This window comes from Thamnophis elegans, chromosome 17 (genome assembly GCF_009769535.1).
Source record: "Thamnophis elegans isolate rThaEle1 chromosome 17, rThaEle1.pri, whole genome shotgun sequence".
Classification (NCBI taxonomy): Eukaryota; Metazoa; Chordata; class Lepidosauria; order Squamata; family Colubridae; genus Thamnophis; species Thamnophis elegans.
The window spans coordinates 76,665-89,291 of record NC_045557.1 but is presented as its reverse complement, the minus strand read 5'-3'; the positions used below and the strand labels follow the sequence as shown (position 1 = coordinate 89,291).

Genomic DNA, 12,627 nt, shown 5'->3' with positions numbered 1-12,627 from the left:
CAATGCTTCTCTTGCTGTTATGAGAGGACCAATGTTTCCGCCTCTACTGACATTGGTGGCAGAGTATTATTGTAGCCATTATACCTTGTAAAAAGGAGGTTATGTGAATGTGAAAGATTTGTACGAGATACCATGAAGGAATTTTACTCAAGTGGGAAAAGAAAGATAAGAGTCAGGCAAGCAGGAGGCCTATTTGGGATTAAAGGCTGAGCTACAATTGACCCAGAATCAAATTGACCCCATGTGTCCAAATGTGAATGTCCACTGACCGCGCTTTCCCTGCACCTAACACCGCTGGTGCAGTTCCCAGTGGGTCACAGTGGGAATCGTATGCGCTGGATGCAAAGCTTCTTGCTTACCCTTAAAAATGACAAGGTGGTTTCCCGATTATTTTCTCTCGTTCTGAGTTACAAGTTAAATACTGGGAGAGACATTTCTAGTCTGGCTGACCTGTGAGATGAGAGATTTGGAGGAGGAGGAGGAGGAGGAGGAGGAGGAGGTGCAGCACAGCTTCGCTTTTGGGCCCGCAATTCCCCAGGCGCGGAGCGTTCTGAGCACAACTTCCACAAGAAATATGTGCGTGAGAGGAGAGCAAGGAGGCCGTGGCAGCTGTGGCAGCTGTGACTCCTCCGACCATGCAGTGATGGTGGTGGGTGATGGCGCTGCTGGCCCTGAGACCGGCTGGCCAGGCCCCCCCTTTACAAAAGCGTTTTTTAGAAACATTGGACACAGAGCCTTCTTCCTGGCTTTGTCATTTCCATTCACATTTTAAAATAACCTGTGGTTGGCTGGGCACTCACTCCTGCGGCAGCCCGGCCAAGGAAGGTGAGCGCCTCAAAGCCCCTCACCGGGCCCCTTTCTTGGGACGAGTATTGGGAGGCCATAGCGGCAGCAGCGGAGGGGATAATGGTGGAGGCAGCAGGGAGACCCCCGCCCTCCCCCTCTTGGTCCCGCCATAGTAGCAGCGACAATGAGTATGAGCAGCACTACAACTGCACTCCCCCCCCCCTGCCAGCTCCAGGCCCACAGCGTGTTCTCTTTCAGCTACGACAACTACAGTACATGGCCCCCACTTTGCCTCAGGACGAGAGATGAGAGAGAGAGAGGAGAGAGAGAGGAGGAGATGAGAAATCCTGGTGTCCAAATGCCTCTTTGAGTGTTTAAGATTGCAGAAACAGGCGGCCAAGCTAAGTGCCTGAAGGACCCCCATCCCGTCACTGGGAGTCCAAGCGCTTCAGCAAGCTGTGTGCTGGGTTCATATTAGTGTTTCGTGGAATTTAAAATTATGAATCGGGTGGTCCCTGAAGTCCGGAAGGTTGGTGAGCCCTGCGCTAGAAGAAAGCCTGAGCAGACTTTGCTTTCCCACTCCACTGATGGCCTTTTGGCGGCGTGTCTGGTCTGCACTTGGGAGAGAGCAACGTCCTTCCTCTAAACCCTCCCTGGAGCATCAGGGGCCGTTCTGGGATGGGATGGGATTGGGGGGGGGGGGGCTGCTGCAAAGGGAAAGAGCGAGCCTGTTATGCAGGCAGATACAGTTGACACAGATGATCTTGGATTTAAAATGTTGACAAATTTAAATATGTGGTTTTGCAAAAAGATTTTCAGCATGAAGTTACGTTTAATTCCGCAGGTGTTTAAAGCAGTACCTGCAGGTGATGTTTTTGTATACATGTTTGATCTTCTAGACACATTTGCAAGAGAGACGAAAAGCACCCGGGCTTTCTAGACAGCCTGTCCAGTTTAGAAACCTCGGGGCTGCTTTGCTTGAGAGAGAGCAAAGATTTCCAGCGCTTCCTGCTTCTTTCCAGGATAATGCAGTGGACGCGATCCATCCCGGCTACGGCTTCCTCTCCGAGCGAGCTGATTTTGCCAAGGCCTGCCTGGAAGCTGGGGTGCGCTTCATTGGGCCCTCTCCTGAAGTGGTGCGCAAGATGGGGGACAAGGGTGGAGGCCCGCGCCATTGCTATCTCTGCTGGTAAGAAGGTTGCCTCACCAAGCAAGCCGTTCTAACGGTGACCGAACTCTGCTTAGTCAGCTCCCCAGAGGCCAGAGAGATGGCTTATTGCAGTCCCTTGGCTAAGACAGTCAAACGGTCACTTGTGTCCATTTCAGCCCTCGGAAATGGCTTCTCCTGTCCAGAGGTCCAGTAGCCCTTTCCAAAATAAGCAAGAATTCTACTTTGCCTGCTCGAGAGAGAGAAGCCTCTTTCCCTTTGGACTGAAGAGCTGCAGAAACAAAATAGAATTATTTTCCTGCCTTCTTACATGCAACCTTAAGCTTCTTTCTTGGCAATCTGAGGGACCAGCTTTATAGTCCAGAGAGTTCCAGCAAGCAGGCAGATATTGATGCCTCAGTCCCCTAACGTCCATTCTGGCCCCATCTGGCTCCATCCAAATCTGGCCCCATCCATATATACCCCCCTCCCTTCTGCACCCTGTTCACTTCATTCCAGTTTCCCAGTGGCTGAACGTACACTCAGAATTAAAAACAATGCTAGCCAATTCTCTATGTTACATGAAACATGCAGTCTTAACATCCCAGAAATCAATGATTGAAAGGGACCAAGAGAGCATCTAGTCAAACCCCAGCCTGGGGGAGGAACCCACTCAGCCTCTAATCAATGCCTCTAGCAAGGATATTCCAGCCACTCTTTTGAGGCATCTGTTGCACTTTGCTTGTGTGTGTGTGTGGGTGGGTGGGTGCGCGCGCGCGCACGTACATACATACATATATATATATATATATATATATGAAAAAAAATTATTGCTTTATTTAAACAAAATGACAAAAGAAACATCTTTCGTTACATCTTGTTGAAAGCGTATTGATTGGTTACAATATATTCCGTGCATTTCTTCCACAATCCTTACATATGCTTCATTCAAATCAGGTTGTACATTTTAAGTCAAGAAAGAAAAGTTATGTATTTTATTATCCCTGTACCATAATTCTCATTTAAACATGTTTTTATCTAGAATCATTGATATTGAAAGACACAATCACCGACTGGCATTCATTTGCAATTTCAATAGATCTCCAATAACATTGCACCTTTATAACATATTCTAAAATTAATTCGGTTAAGTAAGATATCTAAGCATCTCCCCCTCCCCGTAACACACCTGTATATATTTTCATTTCATTTCATTTCATTTATTAAAATTTATAGGCCGCCCTTTTCCCTGAGGGGACTCAGGGCGGCTTACAATCACAAGGGAGGGGGGTGCAGTATCAAAAAACAAAACAAAATGTGAACAAAGAAAAATAATAAAACACAACTTTCGTTCAGCAATCAAACACTCGGGCGGGTGAATTGGGAACCTATCCCCAGGCCTGCTGGAAGAGCCAGATCTTGAGGGCTGCGCGGAAGGTCTGGATAGTGGTGAGGGTACGGATCTCCACGGGGAGCTCGTTCCAGAGGGTCGGAGCAGCAACAGAAAAAGGCTCTCCTCCGTGTAGTCGCCAGTCGGCATTGACTGGCGGATGGGATTGGAGGAGGCCCAATCTGTGCGATCTAATCGGTCGAAGGGAGGTAATCGGCAGAAGGCGGTCTCTCAAGTACCCAGATCCACTACCATGGAGTGCTTTAAAGGTGGTCATCAGTACCCTGAAGCGCACCCGGAGACCAACAGGTAGCCAGTGCAGCTTGCGGAGGATGGGTGTAACGTGGGCGAACCGCGGTGCGCCCACTATCACTCGCGCGGCTGCATTCTGGACTAACTGTAGTCGCCGGATGCACTTCAAGGGCAACCCCATGTAGAGCCCATTGCAGTATTCCAGCCTAGAGATCACAAGGGCTCGAGTGACTGTTGTGAGAGCCTCCCGGTCTAGGTAGGGCCGCAACTGGCGGACCAGGCGAACCTGGGCAAATGCCCCCCCTGGTCACAGCTGACAGCTGGTGGTCAAAAGTCAGCTGTGGGTCCAGGAGGACTCCTAAGTTGCGGACCCTATCTGAGGGGTATAAAATTTGACCCCCCAGCCTAAGTGTTGGTACATTAGCCAAATTATTGGGAGGGAAGCACAACAGCCACTCAGTCTTGTCCGGGTTGAGTACCAGTTTGTTAGCGCTCATCCAGTTCTTAACGGCCTCTAGACCCTGGTTCATCACGTCCACCGCTTCATTGAGTTGGCACGGGGCGGACAGATACAGTTGCGTATCGTCCGCATATTGGTGGTATTTTATCCCGTGCCTCCGAATGATCTCGCCCAGCGGTTTTCATGTATATGTTAAATAGTAGGGGGTATAAGACCGAACCCTGCGGCACCCCACATGTTAGGGGCCTCAGGGACGATCTCTGCCCCCCGACCAACACCGACTCTGCGACCTGTCCGAGAGGTAGGAGGAGAACCACTGTAAAACAGTGCCTCCCACTCCCACCTCCCGCAGTAGTCGCAGAAGGATACCATGGTCCGATGGTATCGAAAAGCCGCTGAGAGGTCAAGGAGAACCAGGATGGACGCATAGCCTCCATCTCTGGCCCTCCAGAGATCATCGGTCAATGCGACCAAAGCGGTTTCTGTGCTGTAACCAGGTCTGAAGCCAGACTGGAAGGGGTCAAGATATACTAGCTTCCTCCAAGGCCCGTTGAAGCTGGAAGGCCACCACCTTCTCAACAACCTTCCCGATAAAGGGGAGGTTGGAGACAGGACGAAAGTTGTTAAAATGGCTGGATCCAAGGATGGTTTCTTCAGGAGGGGTTCTCACCACCGCCGTTTTAAGTACAGCGGGGAAGTGCCCCTCCCGAAGGGAGGCGGGTCACCGACCGCCTGGATCCAGCCATGTGTCACCTCCTGCTGTTGGCAACCAGCCAGGAGGGACACGGGTCCAGAATACAGGTGGAGGCACTTACAGCTCGAATGGCCTTGTCCACATCCCCAGAGGCAACATCCTGAACTCAACCCAGAGATGATTTGCCAAGTGTCCTCCCTGTGTCCTCGCTGGATCTACTGCGGTGGAGTCCAAGTCCGACCGAACCCGAGCTACTTTGTCCGCCAAGAATTGAGCATAGTCTCAGCCCTACCTGCAAGGGGGCTCCCGCATCCCTCCTGTTAAGGAGGGAGCGGGTTATCCTAAACAGGGCGGCTGGGCGTGGACCTCGGCGGACGCAACCAAGGCAGAAAATGTATGATCTTTTGGCAGTTCTTATGTATCATTAAATATTGTCCATTAAACATTTCATTGTTATTATTGTAGTTAAGTAAAAGTTATTTACTGTTTATCTCACCTCTCCTCTCCAGGCCCACACAATATTATAACTTTATAGCCGTCTTTAAACAATGATTTATTAATAAGATTTATAGGACTTTTCCCTCAATCCCAAATTAGTTAATTATGTGCTAAGAAAATGAACATTAGACATCTAAGATGAGGAAAGGCTAAAGGATCTGGGTAGGATCAGCCTACAGTAAAGATGACTCAGGGGAAGCAGCCGCCTTGAAATCGCTCCTTGTTGTCCCTTTTGCTCCAAGTTTGCTAATTTCCGGTAGGAAATTTCCATCATTTTGTTGGAGCCGAGTTGTTCTGGACCCAGGGCCAATTCAAAGAACAGGAACCGTATCAGTCCCCATTTTGGTAGACCATGGCAAGACCTGGACTGCGGGGGAGACAGGATCCTCTTCATTCTGAGATCTCGGAAGCTTTTGATAGATTGCATTTTTGGACTCCTGGTGAGAGTTGGGATCTTTCAGTACTTCAGCCAATCGTTGTAGAGCCTAACCTTGTAAAAGGCATGAGAGAGCTGTTAAGGGGGCCTTGGATCACGGCAGTTTTGAGAAAGAAACTCGCCATAATCTCACCTTGGTTTGGCTTAACATAAGAGAGGAAAGAGAGAAATTTGGAAATGAGGCTTTCAGGGTTCTGCCTATTTTCCTTAGTAAGGATGCTAATCTTGTAGGTGATTTTGAGTTTTTCTTACACCTTCCTCAAGATCAGCTTCATATTTCCTTACTTCTTCTGCTCCTTTTGAGGGACGGTTCCAGGAGATGGGTGGACGGGACACAGCAGTAGACCTGGAAGCGGCCCTGGGGACAGGGGTTTCTTAATCCTCCCCCCCCGCCCCCCAGCAGACACTCCCAGTCAGGGCTCCCAGTCAGACACAGTCCAGGCGCTGTTGGGCTCAGTGGGACTCCTCTTTGCTCCTCAGGAGTGCCTGTGGTCCCCGGGACAGATGCCCCCATCTCCTCTCTGAATGAGGCACAGGAGTTCTCGCAGGCGTACGGCTTCCCCATCATCTTCAAGGCTGCCTATGGCGGAGGAGGACGAGGCAATGAGAGTCGTGCGCAGTTACGAGGTAGGGCGTGTGGCTCAGCATGCAGGGCCTTGAACCCGGGAAGTAGCTGGGGCCAGGCAGGCCCTGTCAGGGGAGTCTGTCCATATTGTGTCAGAAGCCCCCACAAACTAATTGAAGGTGGTTCTCGTTTGATGGGACTTGTTGGTGACAAAACCGTTGCCCCACCGGGACATTGGATTCCCCCAAATAATGCAGTCTTTGAGGAGGCTCCTTTCTTGTCCCCGGATGGCCAGAATATTTGGAGGCATCCCCAGCTGGGAACAGGAGGGTCTTTGTTGAGGATGGGTGTCAAGCCAGGGCAATTCCTTTTCTCTGGGCAGGAGCTGAAGAGAACTAACCCGGGCGTTCTCTGAGGCCCTCTCTGCTTTTGGCAATGGTGCTCTCTTTGTGGAGAAGTTCGTGGAGAAGCCAAGGCACATCGAAGTCCAGATTTTGGGTATGGAACGAAATATTCTTTTCTTCTCTGGAGGGTGGCAGTGAAATATGATTTCTTAATCTGAGAAAGGTGGATGGAGAAATAAATATTTATTGAAGATTATTGTATTTTACAGAGTATACGACACACCTTTCCCCCCCCCCCCCAAAAAAAAGTGGGTGAAAATCTGAGTGCGTCTTATACACCAAATACAGCATTTTTAGGCCTCCCCAAACCCACCCCCTTTGCAAAATGGAAGTGCAGGAGGGTTTGGGAAGCTTATAAAGTGCTCCTGGGGCTGGGGAGGAGAAAAATGAGTGAGAAAACAGGCCCCCTTTTTTTGTGTTCTTGCCCACCCAGCCCCCAGGAAACACTCTACAAGTCTCCGAAAGCCTTTGCATGCCCTGGGTTTTGTTTTTTTTTTGGCAAAAAATGGGCCTGTTTTAATTAAAAACAGGCCTTTTTTCAAGTTCTTTTTGCCCCCCCCCCAGCCCCCAGGAGCACTTACAAGCCGCCCAAAGCCTATGCATGCCCTGTTTTTTGCAAAAAGGGCCTGTTTTCATGAAAAATGGGCCTTTTTTCGGTTGTTCCCCCCCCCCCCCCAGCCCCTGGGAGCACTGCTACAAGCCTCCCAAAGCCTTTGCATGCCCTGTTTTCCACAAAAAACAAGTGCGTTCAGAGGGTTTGGGAGGCCTGCAGAGTGCAAAAACTTTTTAAAAAAAATTATGTCGTCAAAATCTTGGTGCGTCTTAAACTCCTGTACGTTTGATAGTCCAAAAAATACAGTATATGAGAAGAAGATTAATTTTGCTGAAAGCAAAAAAGAACATAGCATGTTTATATGTTTATTGACTAGAAAAGTAAATAACTTATTTATACCAAGCCTTCTGACTACAGAAATATACTGGCCAGATAATCTATGAGTTTTAAGTTGCAGCTTTTAATAAAAGAACAGGATGGTGGGGATTGGCAGGGAATTCCTTCTTCGATATAAGCAGTGCCCGTGTGGAAGTCAGGCGGGCCCATCCTGCCGAGGAATGCTCTCTGCCAAGGCCTGCTCTCTGCACTCCAGCAGGCAGGGAGGGAGCCTCCGCCTTGGCCCAGCTTCATCTTTGGCCCGGTTTCTCCTCCTCGGCAGGTGACAAGCATGGGAATGTGTTGCACCTGTATGAGAGGGATTGCTCCATCCAGCGACGGCACCAGAAAGTGGTGGAAATTGCCCCTGCCGCCCACCTCGACTCCCAGCTGCGCTCTAAACTCACTGCTGACGCCGTCCGCCTCGCCAAACAGGTGAGGGACGGCAAGCTGCCCAGCCACTTGGGGAGGGGGGGGGGGTCAGCGAGGAGCGGTGCCCCTGAGCAAAGGGGTGGGATTCCCCAGTCCTTGTTCCTGGCCTTTTTGGGCAGAGAACAGGAGATCCGCTTTCCTGGGTCAGTTTGGCAAAAGGAAGAATCTTCACGGCCTGCTCAGATCTGACTCCTTGGTGGGCAAATTGTTCTCAGCAAGGGGTAGCCCTGCTTTTCCCCCTCCTTTCCTCCCCATCTGCCAACATTGTTCTGAACTGCTGGAGGCCGGCTAGAAAAAGAGAAAAATTCCACTTTGTGGAATTCATCTCAGCCTGCACCACAGATTTCTGTCAGAACCTCTTCCTCTAGTGAGTAACGTTCCCTTTAGCCTGGAACATGGAGCGTTGCCCGTATTCATATATGAAATTTCTGTATGTGCTACTGAGGCCCACTTACTGCCTCCTTTTTGCAGGTTGGATACGAAAATGCTGGCACGGTGGAGTTCTTGTTGGACAAACATGGCAAGCATTACTTCATTGAGGTCAATTCCCGGCTTCAGGTTGAGCACACGGTGACAGAAGAGATCACAGAGTAAGTGGCTCTCTCTTTCTCCCCCCCCATCCCCCCCCCCCCCAGTGTTTAAGATTCTGAGGTGCTTTCGGGTGATCTGGAGCGGCCTGGCTGCCCTTCATTTGGGGGACTCGGAGCAATCGTGCCCAGCCGTAGAAGGCGGAAAGAGAGCGGAAGAAAACATTTCTCTCTTGCTGGTATTCTAAGGAGGGAAGATGAAGATGGAGAAGCATTTGAAGACGCGCCCTGCAGTTGTGATGGCCTCTCCCTACCTGAGAGCAAGAAGGCCTGCTGGGAAAAGGCCAGGATGGGGCCTCCTGAGTGGCCACTGAGTGGCGTTATAAGAAGGCAGGGAGGGAGGAAACGAAAGGGAACGCGGGTTGACTGGAGCTCCAGGCCTGGGTGGCATGATGGCTTCTAAAAGAAAAAGGCCACGGGGATGCCAAACAGCTTTGAGTTCAGTGAGGCTAAACAGCTGCACCAAATCACCACAGATGGCATTGGAAGGAAGCGCAGCTTCTTCTTTTTTTTTCCTTAAAAGGTTTTTTATTGTTTTCAAAGGAGACACAACACATAAAATCCTCTTTCTTTACACACTGTAGAGATCACTTGGTTACAAATAAAATCCCTGCGTTTCTTTCACAGCCACCCATGATTCATATTAATTCTAGCATTTTAAATCAAACATACTTGTGCATATTACCATCATCCTACCCCCCATTCTCGTTTGGCTGTAATTCTTTAAACGTCCTTCATCATAAAACATACCAAAACTCAAGACGTAACCACATACTGGCACCTCGTCTGCTATTTCTAGTATCCCAATAACCCAATATCCTTACGGCCCGTTCTAGCTAAACATCAATAACATTTAGCAACAAAGGTTTCTAATCTTCCTTTCCAATCACTGTTTACAATTTACATCCAATTTCCCCATGTTGTACCCCATACCTATATATATACATTGTTATCATTATCTCTCCTTTGTTTGACTATATCCATTATCATAATTTAATTCTTTTTTATTAATCTTTATATGAAACCAAACCATTTTTCATCTTCCTTTCATAGGTACCATTCAATCTTCATATCCAATTACTACTTGTTATCCCAATACATATGGTATACATTATTATCATTTTCAATTGTTTATTTAACCATATCTATTGTCACTAAATTTCACTAAGTCCAACTAGTTTTAGATTAAACACTTTCATCTATCAGTCTGTATCTTTCCAATTAGCTAAACCCCCATAGTATTTAATAACAAAGTTTCTAATCCTCCTTTCCAAATCACCATTTAAAGTTTACATCCAGTTTCCTTATGTTATACCCATATCTATATACGCATTATTATTCTTATCCCTCCTTTATTTGACTATATCCTGTACCATAACATTTCCCCTCTACTAATCAGAACTTTAATTGTATCTAACTTAGTTCTTTTTTCACATTATTATTATCATTATCACAACAACAGAATTGTATCACAGCGGCCAGTGTTTCGCCGGATTTGGCATTGGTTACTAGTTGGGCCCCACCCAGGGGCCTAGGACGTCGTAACGTATTTTCGTAATATGCGTGCAGATCCAAGCAGTGTGGCTTTTGCACTTGACTGATGGTGATTTTGTCAATTTTTAACTGTTTTAAATGTAATTCCAGTGCTTTTGGAATAGCACCCAATGTGCCAATTACCACTGGAATTATCACTGCTGGTTTGTGCCATAGTCGTTGAATTTCGATTTTTAAGTCCTGGTATCTTGCGATTTTTTTCATGTTCCTTCTCGGCGACCCTGCTATCACCTGGTATTGCGATGTCTATGATTGTGACCTTATTTTCTCAACCAGTGTGATGTCTGGTGTATTATGCGCCAGTATTTTGTCCGTTTGTATACGAAAATCCCACAAGATCTTGACCATCTGATTTTCGGTGACTTTTTCAGGCTGATGTTCCCACCAGTTTTTTGCTGTTTTAATATTATAATTTTTGCACAAATTCCAATGGATCATTTGTGCTACTGAATTGTGCCGCAATTTATAATCCGTCTGCGTGATTTTTTTACAGCAGCTGAGTATGTGATCAACAGTTTCATCAGCTTCTTTGCAAAGTCTGCATTTGGCATCATCAGAGGATTTTTCGATTTTGGCCTTAATGGCATTTGTGCGGATAGCTTGTTTATAATAATAATTATTTGCTGGGATGACAAACAACAGGGAGAAAGCAGAACTATTTAACTCGTTTTTTGCATCTGTCTTTACACAAAGGGATAAAACAGTCCAACCTATCAAAAACAGCACCACAAAAAACAGATTAGGAACATAAGTTAAAATAGGGAATAAAATGGTAATGAACACCTGTCTATCCTAGACGAGTTCAAATCACCAGGACCAGACGGATTACACCCCAGGGTTCTGAAGGAACTGGCAGACAAGATCTCAGAACCACGGAACTATATCTTTCAGAGAGCCTGGAGCACCAGGGAACTGCCAGAGGACTGGAAAAGAGCTAATGTGGTTCCCAGCTTCAAAAAAGAAAAGAAAAATAGATCCAGGAAACTATAGACCTATCAGCCTAACCTCAATACCAGGGTAGATTCTAGGAAAGTTAATCAAGCCACGAATCAGCGAATACCTAGAAGCAAACTAAGTAATAACCAAAAGCCAGCATGGGTTTGTCAAAAACAGATCATGCCAGTCTAATCTTATTGCATTCTTTGACAAAGTGACAAAATTAGGGGACCAGAATCCACTGTTGATATAATTTACTTGACTTCAGCAAGGCATTTGATAAAGTAGACCATAATCTACTACTAGATAAAGTAGAAAAATGTGGGTTAGACAGCATCACCAACCACACTCAACGTGTAGTCCTCATGGAACTGCATCTTCATGGAGGGAAGTATGCAGTCAAGTACCCGCAGGCTCTGTTTTAGGCCCAGGACTCTTCAACATCTTCATCAATGACTTCAATGAGGGGATAGATGAGGAACTCATAAGCTTAAGATACAGATGGATCTTGACAGACTTGAACATTGGGCGCTACCTGATAAAGTGAAATTCAAATTCAAAAAAATAAAATGCACAGGTACAGTATAGGTGGTACCTTGCTCAATAGTAGTAACTATGAGAGGGATCTTGGAGTCCTAGTGGACAACCATTTAAATAGGAGCCAGCCGTGGGCAGCAGCTGCCAAAAAAGCCAACACAGTTCTAGGCTGCATCAACAGAGGGAGAGAATCAAGGTCACGTGGGGAGAAGGCAGGGCTTAACAGTGAGAAGACGGATTTTCAGGCTATTCCTGAAATTCCTCTATTCCGAAGGAATTGATGGTTCATCTTTGAACCCAAGCTGTCCCGGAGAGACAGTGAAAGATTGGAGGAGATCCAGTGACCCCAGAGACATTCACAAAGTCCCTGGGGGGTTGGAATTTAACCTCCTTTGCCAGTGACTTCTGGATTAGCTGTAAGCTAACCGAAACTGCAGGTTGCCCCTAAGAATGGCGTGAGTGTTTCCAGCTGGTAAGGTGATTTTATTACTCAGAGAGACATGGTCCGCATAAAAATTTAAGCTAATTGAAACCAAAGAAGAGAAGAATCTAGCGGCGAATTGGATCTTTTTATGGGTTTATGGACGGTGGTTACTCTATTTTTTAAATGTTTTAAATGCTACTTACATGGACAAAGGAAAGATTACTTCAACATCTCCTCTGACCCTCTGCAAGTGGGCTGTAAACCAATTTACTATAATTTGGCTCCCTACAACTTGACACTTTTATTGCTTGGCTGGGTTGGTCTAAGATCAGATAAGATTGTACAGCTCCCAGCTTGTTTTTACTTGCAAATACCTTAAAGCCTCTAAAGGGGAAATACTAACTGCGTATAAAGATGGCGTCTGTTCAAATTTCAAATGATTCATTTCAAATGATTTTTTCTGCTCTAAAAAAGCTATCTGACACGTACGATAGATTTGAAAAAAAGCTGGATTATTTACTGTTTTTAACATCAAAATATGAAGAAAAAAAGTGAGAATGTTGAATGTTTGAATGTTCCTGAAATACAAACGAAGGA

General features: G+C 46.8%; 1 protein-coding gene across 1 annotated transcript in view; it reads left to right on the top strand.

Annotated features, from left to right (window-relative positions):
* The window catches only part of PC (pyruvate carboxylase), a 110,530-nt gene that overhangs the window by 22,849 nt on the left and 75,054 nt on the right, over positions 1-12,627 (top strand). The window contains 7 exon segments of the mRNA XM_032233835.1: positions 1,809-1,943; positions 1,945-1,975; positions 6,144-6,265; positions 6,267-6,307; positions 6,620-6,726; positions 7,844-7,995; positions 8,464-8,582. Coding sequence (XP_032089726.1) covers positions 1,809-1,943; positions 1,945-1,975; positions 6,144-6,265; positions 6,267-6,307; positions 6,620-6,726; positions 7,844-7,995; positions 8,464-8,582 — 707 coding nt within the window.